Source organism: Argentina anserina, chromosome 4, assembly GCF_933775445.1.
Source record: "Argentina anserina chromosome 4, drPotAnse1.1, whole genome shotgun sequence".
NCBI lineage: Eukaryota > Viridiplantae > Streptophyta > Magnoliopsida > Rosales > Rosaceae > Argentina > Argentina anserina.
In genome coordinates this window covers 24,862,758-24,889,015 of record NC_065875.1, presented here as the reverse complement: position 1 = coordinate 24,889,015, position 26,258 = coordinate 24,862,758, and the positions used below count along the sequence as shown (strand labels likewise).

Sequence of the window (26,258 nt, the reverse complement as noted above, 5' to 3'; positions counted from 1 at the left end):
TGATTCGCAAGGTATAATGTTTTTTTCTGCAGTGGAGATTAGGTAGGGAAGATGAAGAGGCCCAAGTTCCCAAAGAGATTGGTAAGTTGATTAGAAGAGGTGGGGTAAATGGAGAGCTTATAATATATTATTTTCACTCGAGCTAGCTCCGATCACATCATCGTCAGTCATCAACTCATCATGCCCAGGCAAACCCCAGCGGCCACCCACTCGATTACGCCGCGCCAAGTGTCCCCGCTCTCCCTGCCCTAGCCTTTTCTTAAATATTCTTCATTTTAAGCAATTTGTTAGAAACGAATTAAAATGGTCCTATTCTAGGGCTCCCATTTCTCAACAAAAGGCATGGATGAATCATTAGCTGAGCCTATCATAACTCACTTTGCTCTTAAAACTTTAAACCTACATTATTCGTAAATAGTTATAATTACTATTTCATGCTCTTTCTAAAATTCAACTGTTGCATATAGTCTAAAAGATAGAGTATCCATGTATTATTGATTACGAACGTATAATATTCATGTACAATCTTCATCTCAATTATATCATGTACAAGTGAAAAGGTCAGAACAAATAACAACCTTACAAAAGAAGGAAAAAAGTCTGCCTTGTTATCTTGGTGATCATGTTAAGTATGAATCCTAATAAAATACGAGTGATTTGTAAACAATCACCGTGTGTTTTACATATATTTAAACAGGGTTTTAGGTCCCTCGAGAGGCATTGTATTCAAACAGATGTTTCACCTTGTCATTTAGTCTCTGGGTGTCTTTCGGAAAGTAATTACCCTAAAACAACTTTGCGGGCCAAGCTTCATGGCTTTTCAAGAGATTTGCACCCATTTAATCTTTAGCCCTAATTAAGTACATGTTAATTACTTTGTCTTGTTGTCTGTGTTAAGGGCCCGATTTGGCATTTGCTTAACGCTCCCTTACTATTGTATGCCCTTTACACTAAATCAAGCTAGAATAACAAAAGAAAGAGGACACGAAGGTTGAAAAAGAAGGCTGAAAAGGAGAGAAATTTACCCTACATTTAAAGTTTGATGCTGAACACTTAATCAACAAAAGCTTTCAATGAGAGTACAAAGCAACTTTTTACGTTTCTATATATTCCTTAATTCCCATTATGCATGATCTTGTTACTTAATTTCCCCATTTGGTAATGAGTATGAGCCGCGGAGTTGATATAGAGGTTTGAATGAACTTTTCAATGCAGCAAACTGAGCAAAGGTATGTTACTCGTGCATGCAAGTTATATATGTTAACAACACTTAATTCATTTAGTTATATATTTATCTAACTAACATATTTAGCATTCTAATACAATATATGGATAGAAAAACTAAAACAATGCAATGACAGAATTTATATTGAGCCAAACAGATCAATTACATTTATAAGGGTGCGTAAGATTAAGGTGTGTTGACGCATTTCATACATTAACTATGTTTACTACGTTAAAAACCACTTAGCAACTCATTTGATAGCCAAGAAAATTTACTAGATTGAGCACTTATGTTACATATGTTTTGAAGACTAACATAACTATTTTGAGAGCTGATCGATCTTACAACTTAAAGAGACTAATATTCCTCGACGGAAAAGAAACACAAGGGAAAAAGGTCCCACGTGTGGAGCAAAAGTTGGGGGTCATGTAACAATTTATCTTTTTTAGCTTTACGTAAACGTTGGGGTTCTCTTTGCTTGGGATTCCTACATGCTTTGTGGGCTGTGGGCACCCTCATTTTTGATAGTAGAGCCACCTTTCTAACACTCGGCTGGATTTTCATCTTCCCTTCACTTTTCTCCCCATATCTCTCTGAATACAAACTACTATGCTCTCAATGCTCTTCTATCTCTCTCAGTTGTAAAGGGAAAGCAAGGTTTCGGGAATCCTATGCCCCCCATTCCTCCCCTTATTCCCATTTAGCTAGAAGCTAGTTTGGTTTTCTTATTGCTGTGTCCTTTTTCAGATTATAAGATTCCCATCATCTCATGCCTCTGCTCATTTTGTGCACACATTGTGTTCCTTTTCAAATCCCACTATACAAAATATATATACACATATATCTCAATTGTTCTTCCTTTACACCCTCAATTTAGAGAAGTCAGAAATAAGATCTTTGACCTTATTGATTTGATAAAACTTTGAACTAGCTTGTTGCGGCCCTCGATTAATCACTGTATTGATCTTCTTGTTTATTGACTCGTAGTGGCAGATTTTCTATTGAAATGTCATATGAGTTAATTTAGACAAACAAACAAATTTGCTAGACAATATAAAGGTTTAAATGTAGACAGTCTAGAAAATTAACTATTTTCTGCCATAGTTATCTTGCTTAAGAATCGCACAGAAAAAATAGTATATTGTACCGTAACAAACATAAGATGCATACCTCCAAGTACATTCCACAGTATTAAATGAACAACCAGTGAAATATTTACATATAGTGAAAAGATAAATACAATTACAAACATAATTTACACCACAATAAGCAATATCCTAAAACAATCACCTTAAATGTTAGCACGAGTAATACAAGAGTGCTGAAAAAAAAATAAAAGATTCAAAGCAATAAACGTTCTTCATTCCATGTTAGTTGTTATTTGGTCTCTGAAATCATGGCAATGCAAAAGGGTTTGACATGTTCAGATTTCTAAGGGCCCTAATCAAAGCAACAAAACTAAAATATGGAACATGTTATTCCCTCTAAACTACAATACAAGTTCATGGATCATTCTTTCTACAAATTCCCAATATGGCATAACAAGTGCAATCGAAAACATGACATACAATCCACACCAGTCTCCATAGTCAGAAACCATGACTCTAAGAATCATTCAATCATATAGATCAACTAACACTAACAATTGAAGTTAACATATTAATCTTTCTTATACAATTTCCTCTTAGTTTTACAATTCAGTTACAAATAGTACATTATATATCTATTAATCTATAACATTCATCTTATCCAAAACTTGAGATGACACTCTTGTTGTACTCTTAATCCTAATGTATGAGATTTCAACACAAACGAATTCATATACGATTTTTCAGATTCTAAATTTCCAATCATTCTAGATCGATAGTTTAACTTAAAAACTCATATATCCAGTTTGTATAACCTTTAATTCTCTAACCTACCCACCAAATTTTATATTCTAATCATTTCATAATCCATAATTTGATTTAATTTTTAAAGAAAAAAACTTAGAGCTTAACTTGTAGATTGGAGCTTCAGCGGAGCGGGGGAGTGGCGAACTAGTGATGGCAAGGTGACGTCCGACAAGCTTGAACTGAAGAAGACAAGAAGAAGACGCGGAGTCGAGAAAAAGATGAGAAGAAAGAGTGAGAGACAGAGAAGTGAGAAACTAAGAAAGGGTTCGGTACTCTCTGTTTCACTTCCTACTTTTTTTTAAACATAATCCATAATTTTTTTTTCCAGAGCTTCAAGTTCATCTGGGCCGGATCCGCCATTGATTGACTTGATTCTATGCAGTGAATTCAGTTTAACTGTGCTTGGTTTATTCAACATGATCATTAGCTTCAAATGGATTCCGGGCTTATTTCAAATATATAGCTTTTGTTTTTGAAGTATATTGGCTCTCAATCAGTCAAACATAGGATAGAGAACCATGAGTCCATGACTCCACGACTACTCAGACAACTTTGTTTGTTCGCAGACTCGCAGTATATATATATATATATATCTTCAGATTTGAGAACTCCATGTGATCAAATAGACGTTGAGACTGTACGTATGTGAGGCAACAAAGAGTATACAGAAGTCGCGTAATTTAATCTAGGCTTATTTTTAAGCTGCGCTCAAGATTCTGAAAATACAGGTGATGGTCGATTTATCGATCAACAGAAACAGCTTCTACTACTGGAAAGCCATTGCTATAGTTATCACTAACTTTGAATTTCCCGCCAGAATATTGCATACACTTTGGTCGAGTGGTCTTGGTCTCTTGGCTACGTACTCAAAGTGCGCTTGGAACTTGGATGTACCGGGGTGACAGACTAATGAGTATTTGATTATAATACTGCCCCAATTTTGTGTGCGTGTGATTTCTTTATGTTGATTTTGATGTTGCTTTGAGTATATTGTAGACCCTCCCTAGTCACCATTGGTTTTTAGTTTTTTTTTTTTAAAAGGAAGATCACCTAGTAGAGTATCGCATTTGTTATTGAAAATAAAATCATTATACAACGGGGAGACCAAGAACTAAAACCCCGTGCTACATGAGAAACACCACACATATCTTCGTAGATCACATCATGTATAATGTCATGAGACTGCTCAAACCGAACACTATTAATGGAACCACCACAAACAAAGTGTACTAATCTATCCGTAACACTATTTGCTTCCTAGAAAGTATGGTGAATAGTAGAAGACGACAAAGCACGAAGGAACTTGTTTACAATCTTCTATCCTTTAAACTTATACGGCAAGGGAGAAATTATGAATTCTAAACTTTAGACTTCTTCACCGTCAAATTTCAACTAGCCTTTTCCTTAATGGTTTTGTGTAGTTATTGAGTACTTCCACTAATTGGTTGCTAATTAGTGATATTTCTAGGGTTTAAAATGTAACAAAGTAATGTTATATATATATATATATATATCGATAGAACCCTATCGAATTTGTAATTGAAATATCCTTATGACTAATAATATCAAAGTACTGTAGATTGTACAATTCATGCATGAATCTGCCACTTATTGACTGGTTAGCTGGAGAAACTCTCATGATCAGACAACAACAACAAGAAGCTACTGTTACATTGAGGAAGTATTGGTATTAAAAATGGCTCCAAAAGCTACAACACATTCATTGGCAAGGGGAATTTTAAGTGTGGCCGGTCATATAAACAAAACCTGCAAAGAACAAAGGGGACCTGCATGATCAGAATTAAGCACACTAGTCTCTGTATTACATAATTAAGAAAATGGGTCTCTATCCATCGATATATATATCCCACTCTCTTTAGCTTCTTTCAATAAAGATTAAAGACGGGCTCTCACCAATTCATGATAAGCACTCCTCAAAATCCTAACTGGCCGGAAATAAGGACCTCCTCTGCGCCTCGTGCCTTGACACCACCATTACACTACTCTTTATTTCTGAGTTCCGATTGATCTTCACCCCCCATAACCCACACTCCTATCTGTTTTTGCTTTTTCTGAGGAAACCAAATTACCACATGCCAGAAGAGAAAAGGATGAAGATCGGACAGGTGCACTGCAATATATGGTCAAAAGTTTCTTCAGTTCTGAACCCTAATGGCAGCAAGTTACCCCAGCTAGCTTGGCTAACTTACTCATTATCAGTTCCTTTTGTGAGTACTCGAGGACCTGGTTAGCTTGGTCCATTTTTCTCCTTTAATTTCTTTTTACTCTGCCCAACCATGCATGTAGGGAAGGGAAGCCATGAAAATGAAAAACCTTTGAAGCTAATGAACAAAGTATGGAATAAAGCCATGCGTCTATCTGTGCGTTAGGCCTAGATAGGTGATCCAGCCTTGAAACATATCCACATGTTTTTGCATTGGAACATATTTATAGATGTTGACTATTCAAACTCTCAGTTTTTTATCATCCGTCTCTCTCGTCCATAGGAAATCTTATACAGAAGACTTGAACCATTCCTAGTTTCCTATACAGAATATTTTTTTTTGGTCAGAAGACCTATACAGAAGAATATGATTTGAAAGTCGAAACATATTCAAAAACTTGGGAGAAGCTCAACCAGTACAGTAAAGAATGTGGTTCTGTAGCTAGTAGCTAGGCTGCCTAGGCAAGCTCAAACGAAGAACTGTATGAGTGTGCTGCGATGATTCAGAACTAAGAAGGGTAGGTGTGTGGGATATGCACATGATTGCTCACTTTTACAGTGAAGTACTTTCGGGTTTTGTCAGACGATGAGCAAGTGAAATTCATAAGTTGCGCGGCTCCATATTTCCTTATGATGAATATGTACGTTATTGGATATTTGGATTGAAGTAGCCAAGTTGTTTCATTTTTATTGAGCTTTAAAAAGGGTTTCTTTTACCTGAAGTTGATGTCTGCCAAATGCATGATTCCCTTACAAAGTCCCATGGGTCCCCAAGAAGAGCACTAAGAAGTAAGAACATCACACAAGATTAAGACTCTTCATGCCAACTTGTTTTTGTTCCTTGTTTGTTCATCCCGTTCTAAGCTAAATTTCTTTTAGGCATTTCAAACTTCTTAATTACTCAAGCACCTTCTATGTTTTACATTCGTTCAACATCTTCTACCTGCTCCAATTCATTTTAGACATTTTAAGAAACATATTGTACTCATTGATTAGAAGTATAACATAGCACTCTACACTAGTTTCTTTTCAAAATGACTTGATGGGTATTACAGCCCCTCTTTGCCTCGCTTTCATTAGGACCCTGAATCAAAATCTTCATCATGAATAGGGATAAATGATAAATCTTCGCTAGCCCTAGACCTACAAAGCCCCCACATTATTTCAACAAACAAAAAAAGAGAAGAAAGTGGAGTTAAGCTATAGAACAAAGTAACGAACCGTCCCAGTGTCCCACAGCCAGGGGCTGCTAAATGCATGTGGGCTAAAGGATATTGACACTCGGGCCCTGTTTATATACAGATGGTTTCTGGCTCCACAAATTTACCAGCCCATGCGTAGGTCATTATAGATTTGCTGTAATTAGTTTTGTTTTTGGTAAAAATTCTTTGAGCAAATTATGAAATACAATACAAATATAAAATACTTCTTGAACTGAAGATCACACTGTTTGTTTTGTACATTTAACGAAACACAGAAGCACCCTTAAAATATGTTGTATTTACATTCTAAGGTAAACAATGCTGAGCATAATTATAATGTTTTGTTTTTTCTCTTCTCTAAAATGACTTACAATATCAGTCGGTAATGATTGACCCTACTAGTACTGCAACAACAAAAATGGATAGGTAGTAGTTGAGAGACATGCATAGACACCTGACAGAAAATGAGAAAACGGACCATTAATTCTTGTTTCAAAAGAAGATTAACCAAGCAAAAAAGAACAAATGTTGAAATGACAGGGTGTCCCATCAACCAAGTTTAAAATGAGTGTGATGATAAGATTTCGGGGTCCAGATTTGCAGACAAATAGACAATGCCTAATGGGTCATTAGTGGTCATATCACCCCACCCCTGCATATAGGTGGGCCATTTGAGCTAGATAAGTGCGCTTTTACATGATTCCAAAGCCCGACTATAGGCAACATTAGGGCATTCCTTTCACCCAGTTGAAGCCACTTACGGCTTAGAGGCCCATTAGCTGGATCATTATAAACATGTTCCGAGAAATTTCTCTGTTTTGAACAAAGAAATAAACTAGAACTGAACTCCCCTCCAAAAACTAAGGTTTACAACATCAAAGACCAAGACACTAGAATGCTCTAGTGAAGCATATCTATCCAATGAGCATCCTCGTTCAAATGCTATCCATTTAGCTAAGACATTGCTACTCAACTCAAATGATGGTCCGAGAGTTGTGGAAGTGCATGTGCATTCCAATTCAATATATACTTCAATAGTGTTCTTATATCTGTACAAATATTTCGAATGTACCTAGTTGTTCTTGTTAGTAACACACAAGTGTGACTTGAAAACCTGAAATACAAGTGTTTTTGGGTAAGCACATTTTGCCGAGGGAAAACCCGCCGGAAGTTTCAACATTTCAAATTACACTTGTTAAACAGTTGCACCATACCTATACCAAGCGACGCTACTAGGTCCTTACTGTCCATCCTCTAAACATTTACGTGTCGCAGTTCTACATAACCTAACGGCATTTCGATCACCAATCTGTTTTCAGATAAAGTTCTTCATTCATAACAGAGATGGCAACCAAGTAATTTCTTATCCACAAAAAAAAAAAATAGTAATCGCTAATCATGATAAAATCACAGCTCAGAATTCTTATACAAAAGTAGGGTTTTGCATGAAATTAAGCTTCTATAGAATCAAGTTTCTTTAACCACCGCAGGCTTATCAGCCATGGATAAGCAATACTTGGCAATCTCTCTGAACTTGGGCACACTCCTAAGATCGACCTTGGTGCCATCTCTGAGGGTGATGATGATATCACCCCACTCGCCGATGAAACGTGGCACCACCTGGATGTCCTTGATGACCTTGTACGAGAAGTCACTCCTGTCCTGTCCCGTTAGTCCCGATATCACCGTCACCCGCAGGTTGGTGAACCTGTACCTCAGGAAGAAGGCCCGGAACACCGCCGCCAACGTCAGCGGGAGCCAGAGGAGAGTGAAGCCCAGGAGGAGGTTGGCGGCGAGGTCGCCGTAGTGGGCCCCGCCGTCGAAGAAGACGGTCTCCGAGGTGGGTTTCTTGGCGGTGGTACTGGAAGTGTTGTTGGTTGGGGTGGAGACGTGGAGTCTGGTGAGTGGTCTGTTGATGGAGAAAGTAGAGGTGGTGGGTTTGGTGGAGAAAGGGAAGGGGAGCTTGGAGGAGTGGTGGTGGACTATGGAGGAGGTGGTGGTGGTGGTGGCGGGAGAGAGAATTGAAGCGGGGGAGGAGGAGGCCATTAGGCTTATCCGGTAGAAGTGAGGAAAGAACAGGAGGGAGATATAGAGAGCGTAATTGGGTGGTCGGTAGTTGAATCTGTACGTGTTGCTTTGGATTTTTCTGAATTTCTATTGGCTGAGAATGGAGAGGTAGGAACCACGGCGTTTACTTGGTACTAAATTGGGCTACAAGTGAAGACCATTGGGTTCGGCTTTCGTTGGCCTTGTTTGGGACTTGGGCCGTCTTATTCATGTTGATTTTTGTTGAGTATTTACATTTTGCATGGTTTGTACAATCTTATCATCTTATGTAGGGGAAATGGGGAATTCATGGTTAATCGTAGTGCAATGTCAGAATGAAATATGTTATGTTGTTGTTCATACAATGTTTTTTCTTTTTCTCATAAATGGATCACAATCTCAAGAGAATGATTTTTAAAACGTGTTCCAATTGACAATATACTAAAACTGGACTTTAGGCTAATCGTTTAGGTTAGAAATTGAAAACTAGGCATTTTCATTTACTATAAGAAGTTGGAATGTGAATTAATTTGAGCTCGTCCGCCCTTTTTTTGTATTTGTGGAATTTTCATGAGAAAAATCGTATCGAAAAACAATTTAAACAAAGCCAAACCCATAAACAAGCCACATCTTGATAACACCCCCAACACCTGCCAATAACATCAATTAGATCTAGCAAGTTTGATCTCAGATAAAAAATGTTGGTTCCATAATAGGATCTGGTAAAACATAATGCTGCCTGCTCCCAAACCCATATCTAGCATATTCAAAATCATTATCCCACAAAAGTCACTCAATATATATTACCTTATCCGTTGACAGAACTTCTAATTGAGAAATTCATAGTAGCTTAAAAGTTTAAAACGCATTAAGATTAGATTAATGCAATAATGCACGCATAACTTGTATTATGCTTTGTGTCGAGCACATGTTATCCTCAGCCTGTGGTCTTCAAAATCGCAAACATGCTCTTTAGGGAGCTTCCCTATATGTTTAAATACTCTTGTGCTATCCTAATCCAATATATAGAAACCTAACAAATGTGCATTTGTGCTCGCAAACAAATGTGCTTGGTTAAGCTGTGAAGCTACAATTGCATGTGGCCACTTAACGAGTTCTTGTTTGTGTGGGAATTGTTAATTTCAGCCACTACTTCATTTGCATTAGTCATGTATATAAATATAAGTTGCCATCTAAAACCAAAAGCATCGTATTTCAGCAAAATGCCGAAGCTTCCAGCCTTGAATGGCCAAACATTATTTAATTTTTTCACAGCATGATCCCATGAAAAGGATTACTTGACAGAAAAAACACATCAACATGCATAACGGCACATTTGTACTGTATTGTTTGCGTGCCAAGCTTTCTTTCTTTTTCACTCTCATCATTCAGTGTCAACTATATATTATACATATTTGTAGATTTTGTCACATGCTTGTTAATTTTATATATATATATGACTCGTTCTGGGCAGGCTTCAAGTTGGGTTATTTATATTGGGAGATATTTCTCTGTTATGACAGTTGTAATCTTCAAGCAGATCGATGCAGTCTATCTGTTTGGATAAAAGAAGAACTGTGAAGGATCTTGGCCTAAATGTTCTCCAGATTACAGTAAGCAAATGCATGCCAGAAAACGGTGATTTGCAGAATGACAGCTGCAGATAGCTAACCCTAGCCTTGACCTTTTAGCTTTACATGCAATGCAATAGATTGCTACTGTCTATTTACATGCAATGCAATCATATAACTGGCATGTCAAGTATGTTGCTTCTGAGGATCAAAGTATCTTGAAAGGGTATCAGAGAGAGGCAACAATAATGGTAATGATTCACTGAGTTGATGATAGGATTGTTCTTTTGTTTTAGGTCAGTTGAAAGTAACTGTTGCAGAATGGACGTGTGTATTGAGTAAAAATAAAGCATTACATCACTGAAAAGAGAGAGCTGGTATATAACTATATATATAGCTAGAAAATGGACCAATATATGTAAGAGAGAAATGTATCAATATATATATATATATAAAGGGTGAAGGAGGAACTGATGAGATGTCTGTGCGGGATTGTGAAGGGTGAAGAAGGGTGAAGGGAGTGGGTGACAGCAAAGTTCACATGACTTCTTCTCCTTCGCTTGATTTCTAGCCATAGTCTATTCAAATGCAAAAGCAGAGAGAAAGGTAGACATAAGAGAGTGCTGGTCGAGTGCCAAAACAGAGCTGGTGGGAGCAGTCCTCTGTAGACAGACAGAAGCATATACTCGAGCTTTTGTCCATTGCCTAGTTTGTTTGATATGAAAATGAATCTTAGCCTACGTCCCCTTCACGAGAATATGACCCCTTTCCAACTCTGTTTTCCTCCAATCTTTCATATACATATCTCCTTGTCTTTTTTCCTTCTTGAATTGTGTGCTGGATACCATTTCCTAGCCTCCTTACGCAGTCGGTTGCTTCAAGCTTCAAAGTTTTGAAACTCTTCTACTCTAGCTAGGGTAGAGAACTTGGTCACTCTCTTTCACTATCTCTCTCAAGTCTATAGCTTCAGTAACTGACCAACTTCATAGTAGAGTTTGAACTACATTAGTGAAATCAGCAGGAACCATTGCCGACATTAAGTTTGCTTTTGATAGTAGACTAGTAGTACAAATGCATGATTCCAAAGTAAGAAAAAACATGACGACACATTCAGTCACTGGAAAATGTGATTTCTCCAATCACCCTAGAAAACATGGTATTGGTAATTTGGTATATATATATTTCAGAGTCAACATACATACCCCTTTATTCCTCAATGAGGATTTTTTTTTTCTCTGCCACCACTTGAAAATTCAACCCTATAAATAATATCTTAATTAAGTACCCCAAAACATGAATTATGATAATAGAAAACTCATACAGCATCATTGGTAATTGGTAGATTGCCTCTTTGAGCACACTTCAATTGAATTGGTGTTGTTCCAACCATGGCCAAAACCCAGACTGATCATCAATGCCACAGAACATGTTGCTCAAGCTTTCTTCTTTTACTATGTGATCCATCTTCTGAGAGCATTGGAGTAGCTCAGGCCTTGATGATGGGTTTTGATGAAAGAGTTGTTGTAGTCCAGAAGGCCTTATAGTAGAAGCAGTAGAGGTAGGGAAAAGGGATCTGCTTGTAATAATTGGATTTTGATGAGAGGATAGAGGGCTATCTATAGCTGGAGGAGTTCTTGAAATGTCCAACTTGATTTCTGCAGAGTTGTTGTCACTTCTATTGCTGCAAGAACCCTCTGTCTCTTTTATATTCAGGTTGATAGACTCTGCTGGTTCTCTATTTTTTAGTGCCAGTATCTGCAAGAACCATACCAGAAATGGACATGGTCAAGTTCCATACTCTAAATATTCAAGAAACCAATCAAAACCCAGAATAGTTTTTAGTATGTGTAAGAAAGATGTGTACTTTAAGGATCATGATTACCATTGATCCCCAAATTATGATCAATCAGTGAATCAAAAAGTGGGCAATCTATGTTGTAAAGCAACTATGTAAATAAGTGATTATTGGTTCAAAGGGGTTCTGAAAATCATGATACAAACAATAAAAATTAAAGTCAAAAAGCAAAAACCTTTGTGATGAAAAGGGGCTCATATATTCAAAATGAACTATATTTTAACAAACCATGAAAGCATTTCAATAATAGAGCTGCTAATTGTATTACCTCTGCTTGAAGTTTTTGGTTGTGAGCTTGGAGGGATTCATTGTCAGCTTTGATGGCATCAAACTGTCTCTTAAGAAGATCATAATCTTTCTCCAACTGCTTTGTCTTCCATCTTGCTCTTCTATTCTGAAACCAAATGGCAATCTGTCTTGGCTGCAGATTAAGAGCTCTAGCCAGCTGCATTTTCCTCTCAGGCTCAAGCTTGTTCCCCAACTCAAAGTTCTTCTCAAGTGTCTTCACTTGCTCCATGTTCAGCCTCCTCTTCTTCTCCCCTCCAGCCTGTGACCCATCATCAGATAGATCATCTTCCGCATGACCCTCTTCAGTGCCCAACTCAATCCCAGAAAATGACATTGACCTCTTCCCTAGGAACGATGCAACACCTTAACATATATTAACAAAAAAAAACAAGAAAAATGTAAGAATGAGAGAAAAAGAAAGAAAGCAGGCAAGAGCTAGCTAGAGAGTGTTATGTTACCATGAAAGTCTTGAGGTGTGCAGGAAGGCAGTAATGGATTGAGAGACGTGGGAGGCTGGTGGTGTTCATGATGATCTTCATGGTGAGGAGATTGTAGCATGAAATTTGCTTGGAAAAAAGCCATCCCATTCCCAGTCATGGCTCAAGTTTGATTAAGCTCTTGCCATGGGCACCAAATACAGTATACCTTAACCAGAAGTGTCATGAAAATCTGGCAGCTCTCATGAAGATTGGAGAAAAGAGGATTTGAGTTTTCTTCAAATGGAAGGTTGTGCAGAAACTGTTGCACTGGATGGCTTATATACCTTATCAGCAGCTTCTAGGAATTTATATTTTCTCCATATATACACACACACACACTTTTGGGAGGGAGAGAGTGTTTGTGATTCTTATATACTATAGGAAGGATTTCTCCTTTTATATGAGAAATCAATCACTGAGTGAAATTTTATTTCTTGTTTAGGAAATAGGATAAAGACTCTGGTCTTTCTTACACGAGCTGTGTAAGAAATTCAAATTGTCAAATTTTTTACTAGGGAGCAGATTTCTTAAAGTCTATCTGGATGCAAGCATACAAAAATGCAAGATTTGGACAAGAAGATCTGGTGCGAATTTACTCATTGTTCATAACATTAACTTATTACATATCACATAGAAATCTATACAGATATTTTTTAGTTTGAGGTCAGAAATGAGAGTAACAAAAAGTTATACAGTATTTCGAAAATTGTCTTCAAAAATATTGAAATTTAAGAGTATAGAAGCCCTTAGAGTAAATTTAATAAAGTGATATAGGGTTCATATCCAAAACCAATTGGTAATAAATGAATTGACTCAAACTCTTATAAACCCATAAATTAGGTCTTAATTCCCAATGTGAGATTTGAGAATTTTCAAGCCATACACGTGGACAACATTTTGGGTGATGTAGAGTGTGTGTGGTCATTTGAGCTTCGATGTAGAGTGTGTGTAGTCATTTGAGCTTCATACGTGGATGTGAGTAATCCGGTCTGATACCATGATAAAGTGATCTAGGGTTCACATCTAAAACAAATTGGCAATAGATGGAGTGACCCAAACTCTTATAGACCTACATGCTATGTCTCAATTCACAATGTGGGATGTATATTCTCAATAATTATTTATAGTGTATCTTGTGTTACTTACGGGGTACTATAAAACATTCTTTAAACGGGGCAATCCAAAATGAGTGCATTTTCAGTCTTGATTCTCTATGTGACATTACATTATTTGAGCTAGGGTTTAATTTTGTACACATATACCATAAGAACAAATTCGTGAGTGTGATATATTATAATTGAGTAGAAAGAAGAGAATAGGGTTACTTGGGAAAAAAGAGAAGAAAAAAAATGAGCTGGCTGGCTGTATATGTAATTCCAAAGAGGACTGTAACTGCACAGAGAGGAGGAATCTATGGAGGGAGATGATGGGTCCAATGAGGGGGGCAGGGTTTGCTACCTAACCCACCAACAGGTATCGTGGATTAGGACGAAGCGCTTTCCCATCATATCCATCCCCATTTATCATTTAGTTCTGTAAGGCTCATCAAAGCTTGAAGCTCTCTGAAGCTGATCCCTGGTGCAGCTAAGTATGCATTGAAGGTGTTCGATAAAATGCTGAAGCAGAAATGGAGAGAGAAAAGAAAGGCGAAGAGGCCAAAGGGGGTGGGGGTTTTGAAAAGCCCGAGCAAGGGGCTGTTGTCATCAACCCTACTAGAGAGCTGTGTCTTTCTTTGTCCTTGTGTACCACCTAATATACAATACTTGTTACAACCATCTCCATCTCTCTCTAAGTCTCTATCTCTCCCCCCACTGCTCCTCTCTCTTCTGCCACACCACCTCATTTCCCAAATGGCATATGTCACTATGAGTGTACTGCACAGAGCAACAGAACAAAAACCAGAAACTTTTTCTTTTCTTTTAAAAAATTGATTGATTGATTACTCTTTTCTCTTTTTATTTTCACTCGGTTATTTTCTTTTAACAAGGTTAACGAGACCCACCTCATTGTCGTATCGGTCTATATTTTCTTTCTGTTAGTTATGACCAATTTGTTTTGGTCGAGACTCCATTTTGTGTATGTATCGTAGAAATGTGTATACTCTCTTGTTTCTCTGGTGGATACTTTTCTTTATACTCTTGTTGTAACTCTCTACTTTGTACTCTTTTATATCCCATCAAATTTCACTTCAAAGAAAAAAAGTGAAAAAGCTAAATAGGTTGTGTGTCTGTGGGACTCAAAATGCAGCTAGCTGGTGCCCAGCTACATTTCAAAGTTGATTGTCAACTTCAAGTCTCCACATATATAAAGGGGAATCAAATTATCATGGGCTGAAAGGACCTGTGTACAACATTACTGTTGTAGCATGATCATGAAATGAAGATAAGAGAAAGGGAAGGGAGCGTTAGTAGGGGCAACTTCTACTACAAGTAAAGGATTTAGGGGTTATATACCTATCCTAGCCTAGCCTGGCCATAAATGTTGGACTAGTAAGTACTTTATGAATATTGATCAAGGTCCTATCCCTGTTTCTTCCCCAGTTCATCAGAAACAGATAGTGAGGACCCATGAAAGGATTAAAGAATCTAACATATGAATCCAACACCCAGTTAATAAGTGAGAACCATAAATCCATAATCATGCAATCCTCGTCACCTTGGTGATTGTGTGTGTATTTATTTATGTGTATGTATATATAAGATTGACATTTGACCCCTGACGATTTTCTGATCAGAAGCACGTCAAACAAATGAGATTTTAAATCGCATATTTGGTTTCTTGTTAAGATACATATCATCATGATGTTACAATCATATATACAGAGCCCCCTACTTTTCACAGAGAAAAAGGAAAAAGAAAGAGGTTCTCATCGCTCGAGTAGTTGGTTATGAATTAAAGACATGCAGTAGATTACATGCAAAAGGACATGGGTTTGTTCTGACGGCTATTTCTTTCTTTATTGTGAAAGAATGGGTGCGAATTGTGAAGTTGTCAACTACTGTGGGATTTTTATTTCTTTGATGAAGAAATCATTAGCAGCCTTACTCTGTAAGAAGGGAGATACTGAATTATGCATCTTTGTGTATTTTATGTAATAAGAGATCGACTAGAACATCTGTACTGTACAATATTGTATATGATAGGACATGGGAAGGTCCTACTGGTATATGAAATAGAAGTTCTGCTTCATGTTGTTTGCCAAAGACAAGGAACTCTTGGCTAAATCACATGCTTATATTAGTATTTAGTTGTGCCATTGTGCCCCCAAATCCATTGGAATAGGGTGGATGCATGTTCTCCTTACTCCTCCTCCTAGTGAGAATGTGTCCGATAAGGCCCCTGAGCTACGTGGTTAACTGCGGCCGTCCAATGAGAACACGCCACACGTCAGTCTTCCGAAAACATCCCTACTATAGAACGATTGAATGCTGAAAATATCCTCACAGCGATGGCCTGCTAGCACCTCATTGGTCGGTCGCATCGTCCACGTGGCACAGGCGGCCTTATTGAAGCTCTACTCCTCATGGTGCCTAGCCTGCTATCTAATTCTAATGATGTAAAATGATCTAATCTATCTGTTAGCCATTATTTGTTTCAGGGGGTTTTATTCTTTGTTTAGTTGGCAAGAAAGAATGAGGAGAAAGATATATAACAACTTGTGTCTGTGTCTGCAAGTAAGGTGATGCTGAAATTAGAAAAGAAAGAGCTTAATCTTCTCCTCTGGCACATGCTCTCATGGCTTCTGGTGCGTTTTCATGTGCCTTTGGTTGCATAGCTCGACGTCACGTTTAAATCTCTCCAAATTGAAAGCCAAGATCCCAAGAGGTTTTTCTTTCTTCTTTTCTTTTTCTATAAATGAATTTCAACGATTTTTATTGTTTTCAGGGATTTGCTTTTGGGCATAGGAGATATGATCTGATAGTGATTCCTCAACTACTGGTTAACATATAAACTGTTCTCTATTGATTATGCTACTGTTCACATTGCAGCTCGTGGCCACGATGAGCTTCCTGTGGCGAGAGTGAGGTGGCCCATCCATCGGAGCCGTCCATTACGGAGGACCCACCTGGAAATTTGGAGAGTAATGCAGACAATGCTGAAGTGATGAGTGTTGAAACTAGAAGGAAAGAGATGGGTGAGAAGAAAAATAGAAACAAACTGTTGCAGAATTTGCATGCTGATAACTTGGCCATAACATATGGATTTAGATGAAAGGGAATGGTTTAGAATAGACCTGCCAACAGTTTCGGATGTTTGCCATTTTACACGCCCGAAAGCCAAGCCAAGGTTCATAGCCACTTGTAAGCGAAGTTTAAAGAAGGAACTGGAATGCCACTCACATCAAAGATTGGCGTATTGCTATCGAGGGGAAACATCTGGGTAAGCCAGACCGCGACGCAAGACTTGTGACCTGGACAACGACGCTACATCAGTCTATGGTGGCTCGACTAATATGTGGTCAATTAATTAACAGCCAGTATCATAGTTTACAGATTTCTTTGTTTTAATTCTCATTATCAAAGAGCATTTTCTTCTATACAATGTCCAAGATTACAATATGATACCAGTGTTGCTAAAAGTTAGCAATCTGTATAAAGATAGTAAAAACTTGTTAGGCTAGTCTCCTTAAGGCATGTCTTCACAAAACCGATCTATTTCCAGTAACAGTGGATCAGCATGACCACCATTGGCGGCTTTCCTGGATGGGGAAGCTGAGCGTGGAAGTAACAGTGGAGGCCTGAGAAAACCTAGGTACTTCAGCCGGCGTCAGTAATGTAATCAAAATAACTCAGATGAATGATTCGAATAGAAAATATGAACATAATATAATAGCCTAATTATGATTCTGGATGTATTCCAGTACCATTAACTTACAAATGATACGATAGTTATGTTGACAAATGGGTGTCATTTAGAAATTGAAACACATACGCATGCCAATTACCACCTCCTAATTATATACAGAGTCGATGAAGTATTACAAGAATGGTCAAACGCCTTATTCAGTATGCCAAATATGCTTAACTAAATTTAGTTGAAGTGATGAACAATGAGCAAGTGAGAAATATATGCACGTATATCTCTTTTATAATAACTGAGAATATATACTCTACAGAGTACAGATACCCACAAAAAGTGAGGGAAAAAAAGAATGAATTGAATATGGACTGGGTAATTCTATTGATAAGAATGTTATACGTACGCAAATGTCAGAACCATCCTTCAGGGAGCCAAAGCTCCTGTATTGTTGATAAGAGTCGCGCATGGTGTGATTATCACCTAAAGAGCTGCCCAACACTATCCAAAATGGAAACCAGTCGACGTGAAACTGTTTGATAGATTTGGTAGCTTGCGAACTGCAAAAATGCCAGCAGCAAGGGCAGCAAAAGACGCCAAAACAAAGGCAGGTATATTTCCTCCACCAAATAAAGCATCCCATGGCCCCGCACCGAGAGACACAATCATCTGAACATATCAACAACATATTGTATCAGAATGATAAAATCAAAATACAACAAGTTTGAAAGCCTGTGATTGTTAATCACGTGAAGATCCAAATGCAGAGGTGCTAAAAAAATAATGAATAAAATTGATGTTCTTAGTTAAAAGTATCAGAAAAACTAAGAACCAGGAAAATAACTACAGCAAATATATGATGAACAAGTTTCAACCCGCGCTCCATTAGAACTTATCACAGCCACACTCTTGGCCTGTCCAACTTCAAGTTTGTCAGGCGTCAGTCATTAAGTTTTGACAAGGCCAAGCGTGGCCCATTCCAGAGAAAAATATTAAAGATAGAATATTAAGTTACCTTAAGAAAGCAAGTAAACACAAGTTTCAGAACAACTTAATTCAGCTTAACCAGTTAGTGATAATTTCGGATAGTGCATCTTAACTACCTGTGGGATGACAATTGCCAGATTCAGAACTCCTATAGCCAGTCCTGCATCAACAGTACAAGTACCTCAGAATCATAATCTCTAAGTTCAGTAACAACAGGTACAAAAGGTGAAATCTATACAAACCTTGTCCGCCGCCTGCATCAGCAGTCAGCTCAGCTGTAACAGAAAAGGGAACACTGTATGTGATCTGCAACATAAAAACATCTCAGTACTCTTGTACTTATAGGCAGAATAGAGTGGTATCAACATTGTAAAAGAAATTACACTGATACTTACAGCAAGAGGAAACCCAAGAAGAGCAAAAACAATCAGAGAAGCAATTTTGATATTATCATTCCCTCCAATTACATGTTCAATCCCTTTATTATACTCTCCTACAGATATCCAACTTATAATAGCAGTGCCTGCCATGCAGGCGAACACAATAAAGTTGCTCATAGCCCAAACTAGCCTTGACCCCATCCGCTTACACATCGGCTCAATTAGGAAAGAACTAATTCCAAGAACGACCTAAACCAAAGAAAAAAAGAAAAGGGCTTTAATCATAGGTTGATTGGCAGTAAATTATGGATCCTAGATAAAACTATTATTTAGTTTCTCAAACAGAAGAAGTACTGGTTGTCAAGTTGGAGTTCTTACCGAATTCAATAATAAACCAAATGCACCTTGTCTGACACCCTGATCATATGTACGCACTTCAGACAAGTTCCCTGTAGGATCTCCATGATAAACTTCCCTCCCCATCCAATCCGTATCAAAAAGAAAGAATGGAAACCAGGATAACTGCATGAAGCATCACAATAACAAGGAAGCTTTTTAAGTTCAAGAAGGAACCCCATAATGGAAATACACACTCAAAACCCCAATGGTTAATGAAAACTAGGAAATCAGGGAAGTACTGATAGAAAGGATGACATAGACACAGTCATGGAGATAGGAATGGCATGTACCCAAGTAAGAGCCATAACAATGAGGACTGAATGCATTGCTGGTGGTAAGTGCCTTAAACTAGTCAATAAATTTACCAACACTGCTCCTGGCCCATCCTGAAAACCACCATTTTGAACTTCCTCAACATTTGGGAGGGGATGTTTTACATTTCTATCTTTCACATATCCATTAGCACTTCCATTCTGATTGGCATTATCTATAACTGGCCTATTGGACAATGATTTTGAATGTTCCTCCAATAAAGGAGCTGAATCTGATACACGCATGGGCTGATATGCAATGAGTGGGACCTCCTTGGCAAAATGTATAGTAACAAGTGTGCAAAACAAGAGGAATACCTGCACACATATCGAGAATTAGCATATAGGGTTTTACAGAATAGCATATATCCACAGATATCCACAGCTAGAACCTGCAGGCCTTTTCTTTTCTCCTCACCAAAAATTGAATGGGCTGATGAGCTAGTGTAGAGAATTAAGAATAAGTCAAAATGAGAATTTCAGAAACTTTAGTCCCCTAAGCAGAACCACCATATACATTGTAGGATTGTATCCCACTCTGTCCCAAAACTTCAGTATAAAAAATATGATAAACGGCCGACCAAGCCTTTTAGTACTTATTTCATACATACAGTAGAAATAAAATACATATATGGGGGGCATTTTGATGAAAAATTGATTAAGCATAAAACCACGAACTGAAGTACCAGACGTGAATCACATATGCTTAGCAATATATAGTAATAGAGTATAGAGTGAATCAGGATCATCACTCAGCTATGACTCCTGAAGTTACTCGCAAACATGGAGATAGAAGTTAATTGTCTCGGACCAAAAGAAAAAAACAAAGTGAAATGTCACTCAATTAGCACTTAAACAATGTTACTGACAAGATTCTCAAACTGAAGTAGCTGATGTCTAGATATATGAGCTTCTGTGTTACTCATAACTTACCACTGCTAAAAGAAATGCTGCTTTAAGATTTCCACAGGCTTCACAGCAAGATCTACTCAGCAAGAAAGGAAACCACCTGTAAAGAAAAAAAATTCAGATACAAAACGAAGTTGCATGACAAACGGTATTGTCCGGAGCAGATAATCTTAATGAGAAAGCAGATTTCAGTAAGCACAACAACATTAGCATTTAATTTGTTTCAAATGGCACAACTTTAGAAACAAGAAGAGGCGATAAGAAGGAAAAGTTATAATAAAAGCTTCAAAAAAACACTCAATACAGAACTGAAAGAATAACATTAAAGTAATAACATGAGTTGATGGTCTCACCTGTGCCAATTTCCACTTGCTCCAGCTGAAAATCCAAGGATGTTACCAACAGCCATCCATGAGCAAAACACAGCATTGGCCGTGTTACGTTGATCAGGACCTGAAATATAGTAATGATCAGGATTTTTGTTCAGATAGTGTGTACTGTAAGTTAAATGACATACCCAAGAAAACATAAAATTTGTGGTGACTGAGAGAGAGAGAGAGAGAGAGAGAGAGAGGTCACCTGATAGGTCAGCTAGAAGAGCACGTGCTGGTCCCTACAAAATTAAAAGTTTCATTTTGTGCTCAATCATAAGAACCTTGTAAAATGGAACACTTTGTTATCTAAGTATTCAAAGTACAAGTGTGCTTGTCTTTAATAGTCTCAGAACACTAACCTGCACTGTATTGTTAGCAAGATCCAGCAACCAAAATCCGATAATAAATACAAAAGCTGCCCTCGTACGGGTACCTTTGAAGGTTCTGCAATTAATTAGATGAGTTGGCTAACAGTAGACGAGTTTTTGCGACATATAATACAAAGAAATTAAAATGGTGACAAACCTGCAATGCTCGTGTGTATCTCCTATTAAGTATCCAATGTCTGCAGAAAATCCGATTAATATCACCTATATTACAAGACTTGGTTTAGCAAATAAAGACACAACCTGTACTTGAATTAAATTTAAATGAAAATAAATTGCAATGATGCACTCACAGAAACAGAGATCATGAGAGATCCTGCAAGTATAAAGGGGCGCCTTCTCCCCATTTTTAAAGAGCATTTGTCACTCCAAATACCAACACAGGGTTGAACCTTGACAAAAAAAAAATTCCCCGAGAACTACATGCGTTAATTTGGCATAAAAAATTTAACAGATCAAGGCTGAAAAGGTACGAGTACAATTGATAAATTACTGAAACTGACTACCATCACTTACCACAAGGCCCGTAATAGGGCCACAAAGCCAAATAAACGAAGAAAATGCATGCCCTATTCCAAGTGTCTGCAACAATACTCGAACATCAAAAAAAAAAGGTAAGGTAAGTTCATCATATCAGCGTCAAATTCAAGATAAAAGGTACGCAACATGATGCAGAATAAGAACTGTATGAATGACAATGGCAAGATAGAGATGAATACTAGCACCCACTGATACTAAACGCATAAGAACGTGGTGACATACAGAAGACACAATCTCTCCATATTAGTTATATTACAAATTTACAATCACAACTTCTAGCACTGCATTAACAAACCAACATGAAGAGAAATGAAGCGGCATTGCAATGTGAATCAAGTTCAACATTTCTTACAAACTATGTTAGTGTATATTATGCATAACCAATATAAAAGCACAATCGTCTATCAATAATCTAACTTCCTTACTTCTCTAAATCCTAACTAACTTTCCTGGAGCTTATTGCAGTTTCTACAATATCAATAAAACTAGGAATTCAGGAAACTAAAAGCTCATGACTCCGATAAGAATTGGACCTGTATATATGGAGTTAATAGCGAAAGCTGCAACGCCCAACCAAACTGAACGCCGGCGGCAACCGTACAGCTGAGAATTAACGTCATCAGCGTGTTCTGATTAGGAACCGCCACACTCTGCATCGGCGACATGTCGCCGCTTCCTTTCGAAACCCCAGCCGGCGACGACGACGACGACGGCGACGGCGTAGCGGAATTGAGGTCGATCCGATGATGAGGCTCGTCCATCCCCATCATCTCAACCTCCGTATCCTTCAGATTCCTGTACGGCACCCGAATGGACACCGAGTCGGTCTTCCCCGCCATCGCGACTCGGCCAGTGACTCAGTAACTCGGTCGACGGCGACTCAGAGAAGAGCTTGAATGAATCAACCGTACATGAAACTGTGGAAGTAGAAATGCTGCGGCGTAGCGATCTAGGTGTCCGCCGTAAAGATCTGAGAATCGAAGAAATTAAAACTGAGAGAGAAGATTGGAATTTCCAGGGTCACAGTCAAATTTGGGCGGGTGTGGAATTGGAGAGTCTCGATCGCAATACAGGGGTTTTGTTTCGGCTGCTTCGCGGCACCATGAGGCGACTCCTACAGCGGCGCCTTGCGTTCGGTTAGATCGAATAAGTGGGCCCGCGCCAAGGAAAAGAGGCCCGTTAAAGTTGCTTTTGTGGGCCACCGCGTGATTTTTGTTTAAACCTAAACATGCGGCGTTGTGTATCTTTCATGCTAAGCCCATGCTTAGTGTCAAAGGAAAGGGGTCGTCTTTTGATATGGACCGTTGATTTGGATGAATGGTGATTGTGTGGACGTCTGAACTGAGCTCACCGACCTGGAGTCAATTCTACGTTCTGGCGACTCTTCCTGATTTGAAGTTTCCAATTTTCCCGAGTAATGACGCTTTAATCTTCCAGATATTTAGTGTGACATTTCGAGTTGAAACCATAAAATATTCCCAGGCGTATCGTTTGTTGCGAGATCAAAAATCAATCTATAAAACTAGTTGGCAATACTTTAAAAACAAATTGATAGCTGATGACTGGATCATGACTCAGCTCTTACTGGCTATTGGGTTCCCAAATTTTCTAATGATATATCACACCTCCACCATTCCTGCTCTTTCTGTAACCACATTGTATACCAGCACCATAGTCAGGAAGTATCAAACTACAAACTAATAACAATTTTACAGGAGTATCTTAACTATATAGAATTACACGTTACTGTGAAACACCACGATTGCCCAAATCAGCTGCAGCTTTAGCTGCTCGGTTAAGTGCACCTGACATCCAAAGGGCTCCTTTGGAAAAGTAGCTGCTGTTTGCCACGGCATTCGCAGCTTCTGCGGCTTTTCTTCCAGTCTCTGATATGGCTGATTTCGTGAGCTCTGATACATGGTACCGCTCATCCACAGATCTCACAGCTTCAACACCTGCACAGAACTTATCAGTGAGGCCAATTCTCTCACTCAGCTCAGCAACCCTGGCTGCTGCAGTCGCTGAATATTGATGAGACTCGTCAAATGATTTCGCCTGGGCTAATGCATCTTTTCCCAGCACATATCCCTTGGATAACATGGTCATGACTACTTCCTGTGCTACAGACACCACTTCTCCAGCAGTAGGAACATTTTGGCTTGTTTGTGGATGCTGCAGATACATAAGTACACATTATAATTTGTCGTAACAATAAATCACATCAAATGTTTGTGTGCAAATATGCAACCCAGCAAGCAACTACATTATATCATAGATTAAAGATACAAAAGGTGTATACAGTTGAATGAGTGTCTTCATTGTCCCTTGATTGAGGCCTGTTCCAAAAGTCAAATTCATCTTGATAATGCCCCCAGCGAGTTATGCACACAGGTTGATCAATGATAGTGGCACCCTGAGACAATAAGATTATGAGGATAAATCAGGAATCAGTTGTAACAAATCATCATTGAGTCAGACTATTGAAATCACAAATAAGTGCCCTGAAAAGTAAGACAGGCTAGGATGGAACAAGAAACAACCAAAAGAGATTGAGGCACTTTCGATAAGTTCACAAGAAATTTACGAGAAACAACTAAAAAACAGGACCCTCTTGGTTTACGAGCAGTTTCTTATGCAACTAAAAGAGGGAAAATATCAATATCTTCACGTACCAGGAGATATCAATAAATGATATGACCTGGAGCAAAGGGACATGCAAGGAACATGAAACAAGCCAAGCAGGTAATTGTGATTAATTGGAGGCACTTTCGATAAAGCAAACAAATACTCCTCTCTACATATTTGAGAATCTTGTAATTGTCTAACTCACTCAACCGCTTTCTTAAAAAACTTCGGTTAAACTTAGGTAGCATGTTATGTTGTTAAAACTTTAGCATATCCTTCTTTACTTAATCTTTTACTTTAACCAAATCAGAACGCCCAATTTCACATGCTAACTCCTATAAGCATATATCAGTATATCCAAAAGGCCTTTGGCAAGTCATAAAGCTAATAAACAGCACAATTCGCACTATACATGATCACTAAAACACGAACAACTCTACAGCCTATGCTTAAATTTTCAGATACGCTTATAGAAAAGCCACAAACACTACTGATAAAATACAGTACTGCATTAATCAAAGCATCCTCAAAGAATCCTAAACAGTTATTAGTAAATTGAAATTGCAAAATGAGTCAAGGATAGACTCACACTGAGCAAGCAAGCAGTCTCCTGAGAATAGGAATCCTTGAACGTCACATAACCGGTACATGCACACTCACCCGATCTGTAAATTTCCCAAACCAAACAATCAAAGTAAAATGAACCGAAAACGAAAGAACTAAGGTAAAACTATGAAGTCAGGTACAAATTGCTCGTCTATACCTGACGATCTCAACGGTTTCGATTGAGCCAGAGAAGGAGAAGAAATCATAGACATCCCTCTCGGTTGCTCTAGGAGACAGGCCGGTAACTTCAACGGCAAATCCACCGCGACTCATATTCCCCGATAACCTAATAGGACGATCGATCAAAATCCGATTGAGAATAAGCAGAGATGGAAAAACGGATGGTTAGAAAATGATTAAGCTAATAATCACAGAATAAGAAAGATTAACAAAAAGAAACTAACTACGCACCTCAGACTAGGTGAATCGAGATTTGCTAAAAGAAAAAAGTCTGTAGATCGAGAAGGAGGAAGAGGAGGAGCTTCAACGCTTTGGAGACGAAGCCAACTGTGCTCTGCCAACTGTCGCGGGTCGTTAACAAGTTTCACCCGTAAAATTATGGGCCGAGTTGGGCTTTAATTATATATGAAGCTGGGTTCAAAAAGAGTGTAGTGTAAAAGTGGAGAAATTTTTCAGTACAACGGGAGCACCAGTCATCATTGCCACATGGTCTGCCTATCCAATAAGATAGCAACACATGTTTAATTCTGACACCTCAGCCACCCAACACAAAACCTCAACCTTTGGCCGCTAAACAGAGGATTTTGCCGTTAGCAAGCAATCAGAAAAAGGCAAACTCAACTCTTCAGTTCATGTTCTTCTTATCTTCACAATCAATGGATATGTCCAATAACAAGCAGGGTTTTAGTTATGGGTAGAATTTCAAGAAGAGGATTGATATTGAGCATTTGAGATCCATCTGGCTTTTCTCTTCTTTTCTTTGTCGAATGAGTTTTGGGTTTAATTGACATGGGATTAAGGTCTTTTAGCTTGATCACATCTCTAATTTCATTAGTTGTCAAGTGGTAATCTTCTTCTGATGGCTTGATCAGCCACAACTTCAGAGAATCAATGTGAGATGAGAATGAATGAAACAAGAACTCAAGATCTTATCATACATTTTTTAAATGCAAATATGAGTTTAAGGCATAAAAAAATG

General features: G+C 38.3%; 4 protein-coding genes across 5 annotated transcripts; all 4 read right to left on the bottom strand.

The window, feature by feature from the left end:
• Window positions 1-7,942: 7,942 nt before the first annotated feature.
• LOC126792786 (uncharacterized) lies at window positions 7,943-8,592 on the bottom strand. The gene has a single exon (XM_050519264.1). It carries the CDS (start codon window positions 8,590-8,592, stop codon window positions 8,014-8,016), a length of 579 nt encoding a protein of 192 aa, XP_050375221.1. The 3' UTR covers window positions 7,943-8,013.
• A 2,728-nt stretch (window positions 8,593-11,320) lies between these two features.
• Window positions 11,321-13,156, bottom strand: LOC126792777 (homeobox-leucine zipper protein ATHB-13-like). The gene is made up of 3 exons (XM_050519255.1): window positions 12,765-13,156; window positions 12,287-12,669; window positions 11,321-11,918 (listed from the first exon to the last, which is right to left on the bottom strand). The coding sequence occupies exons 1-3, from the start codon at window positions 12,901-12,903 to the stop codon at window positions 11,526-11,528; spliced, it is 915 nt and encodes a 304-aa protein (XP_050375212.1). The 5' UTR covers window positions 12,904-13,156; the 3' UTR covers window positions 11,321-11,525.
• Window positions 13,157-17,245: 4,089 nt separating this feature from the next.
• LOC126792764 (sucrose transport protein SUC3) lies at window positions 17,246-22,946 on the bottom strand. Of its 2 annotated transcripts, none has more exons than XM_050519236.1 (15): window positions 22,402-22,946; window positions 21,845-21,910; window positions 21,622-21,720; window positions 21,468-21,532; window positions 21,302-21,386; window positions 21,148-21,181; window positions 20,922-21,021; window positions 20,593-20,668; window positions 19,639-19,977; window positions 19,328-19,471; window positions 18,965-19,198; window positions 18,812-18,875; window positions 18,686-18,729; window positions 17,989-18,251; window positions 17,246-17,523 (listed from the first exon to the last, which is right to left on the bottom strand). In XM_050519236.1, exons 1-14 carry the CDS (start codon window positions 22,705-22,707, stop codon window positions 18,084-18,086), a joined length of 1,824 nt encoding a protein of 607 aa, XP_050375193.1. In that variant the 5' UTR covers window positions 22,708-22,946; the 3' UTR covers window positions 17,246-17,523; window positions 17,989-18,083. The 2 variants fall into 2 exon arrangements, with proteins under 2 accessions (XP_050375193.1, XP_050375194.1); XM_050519237.1 differs by having other exon boundaries at window positions 17,247-17,523; window positions 21,468-21,507; window positions 22,402-22,484.
• A 455-nt stretch (window positions 22,947-23,401) lies between these two features.
• Window positions 23,402-25,627, bottom strand: LOC126792779 (binding partner of ACD11 1). Its single transcript, XM_050519257.1, has 5 exons — window positions 25,511-25,627; window positions 25,257-25,385; window positions 25,083-25,158; window positions 24,168-24,281; window positions 23,402-24,040 (listed from the first exon to the last, which is right to left on the bottom strand). The coding sequence occupies exons 2-5, from the start codon at window positions 25,370-25,372 to the stop codon at window positions 23,612-23,614; spliced, it is 735 nt and encodes a 244-aa protein (XP_050375214.1). The 5' UTR covers window positions 25,373-25,385; window positions 25,511-25,627; the 3' UTR covers window positions 23,402-23,611.
• Window positions 25,628-26,258: the final 631 nt, after the last annotated feature.

Coding starts and splice junctions, on each gene's coding strand:
- LOC126792786 (XM_050519264.1), bottom strand. CDS start 8,592: ATGGCCTCCTCCTCCCCCGCTTCAATTCTCTCTCCCGCCACCACCACC.
- LOC126792764 (XM_050519236.1), bottom strand. CDS start 22,707: ATGGCGGGGAAGACCGACTCGGTGTCCATTCGGGTGCCGTACAGGAAT. Junction 21,911..22,401: donor TATTAACTCCATATATACAG/GTCCAATTCTTA, acceptor GTATTGTTGCAG/ACACTTGGAATAGGGCATGC. Junction 21,387..21,467: donor GATACACACGAGCATTGCAG/GTTTGTCACCAT, acceptor AATTAATTGCAG/AACCTTCAAAGGTACCCGTA.
- LOC126792779 (XM_050519257.1), bottom strand. CDS start 25,372: ATGAGTCGCGGTGGATTTGCCGTTGAAGTTACCGGCCTGTCTCCTAGA. Junction 25,159..25,256: donor GAAACCGTTGAGATCGTCAG/GTATAGACGAGC, acceptor GGAAATTTACAG/ATCGGGTGAGTGTGCATGTA. Junction 24,041..24,167: donor ATGAAGACACTCATTCAACT/GTATACACCTTT, acceptor ATGTATCTGCAG/CATCCACAAACAAGCCAAAA.
- LOC126792777 (XM_050519255.1), bottom strand. CDS start 12,903: ATGACTGGGAATGGGATGGCTTTTTTCCAAGCAAATTTCATGCTACAA. Junction 12,670..12,764: donor CACACCTCAAGACTTTCATG/GTAACATAACAC, acceptor ATATATGTTAAG/GTGTTGCATCGTTCCTAGGG. Junction 11,919..12,286: donor ACCAAAAACTTCAAGCAGAG/GTAATACAATTA, acceptor TGGTTCTTGCAG/ATACTGGCACTAAAAAATAG.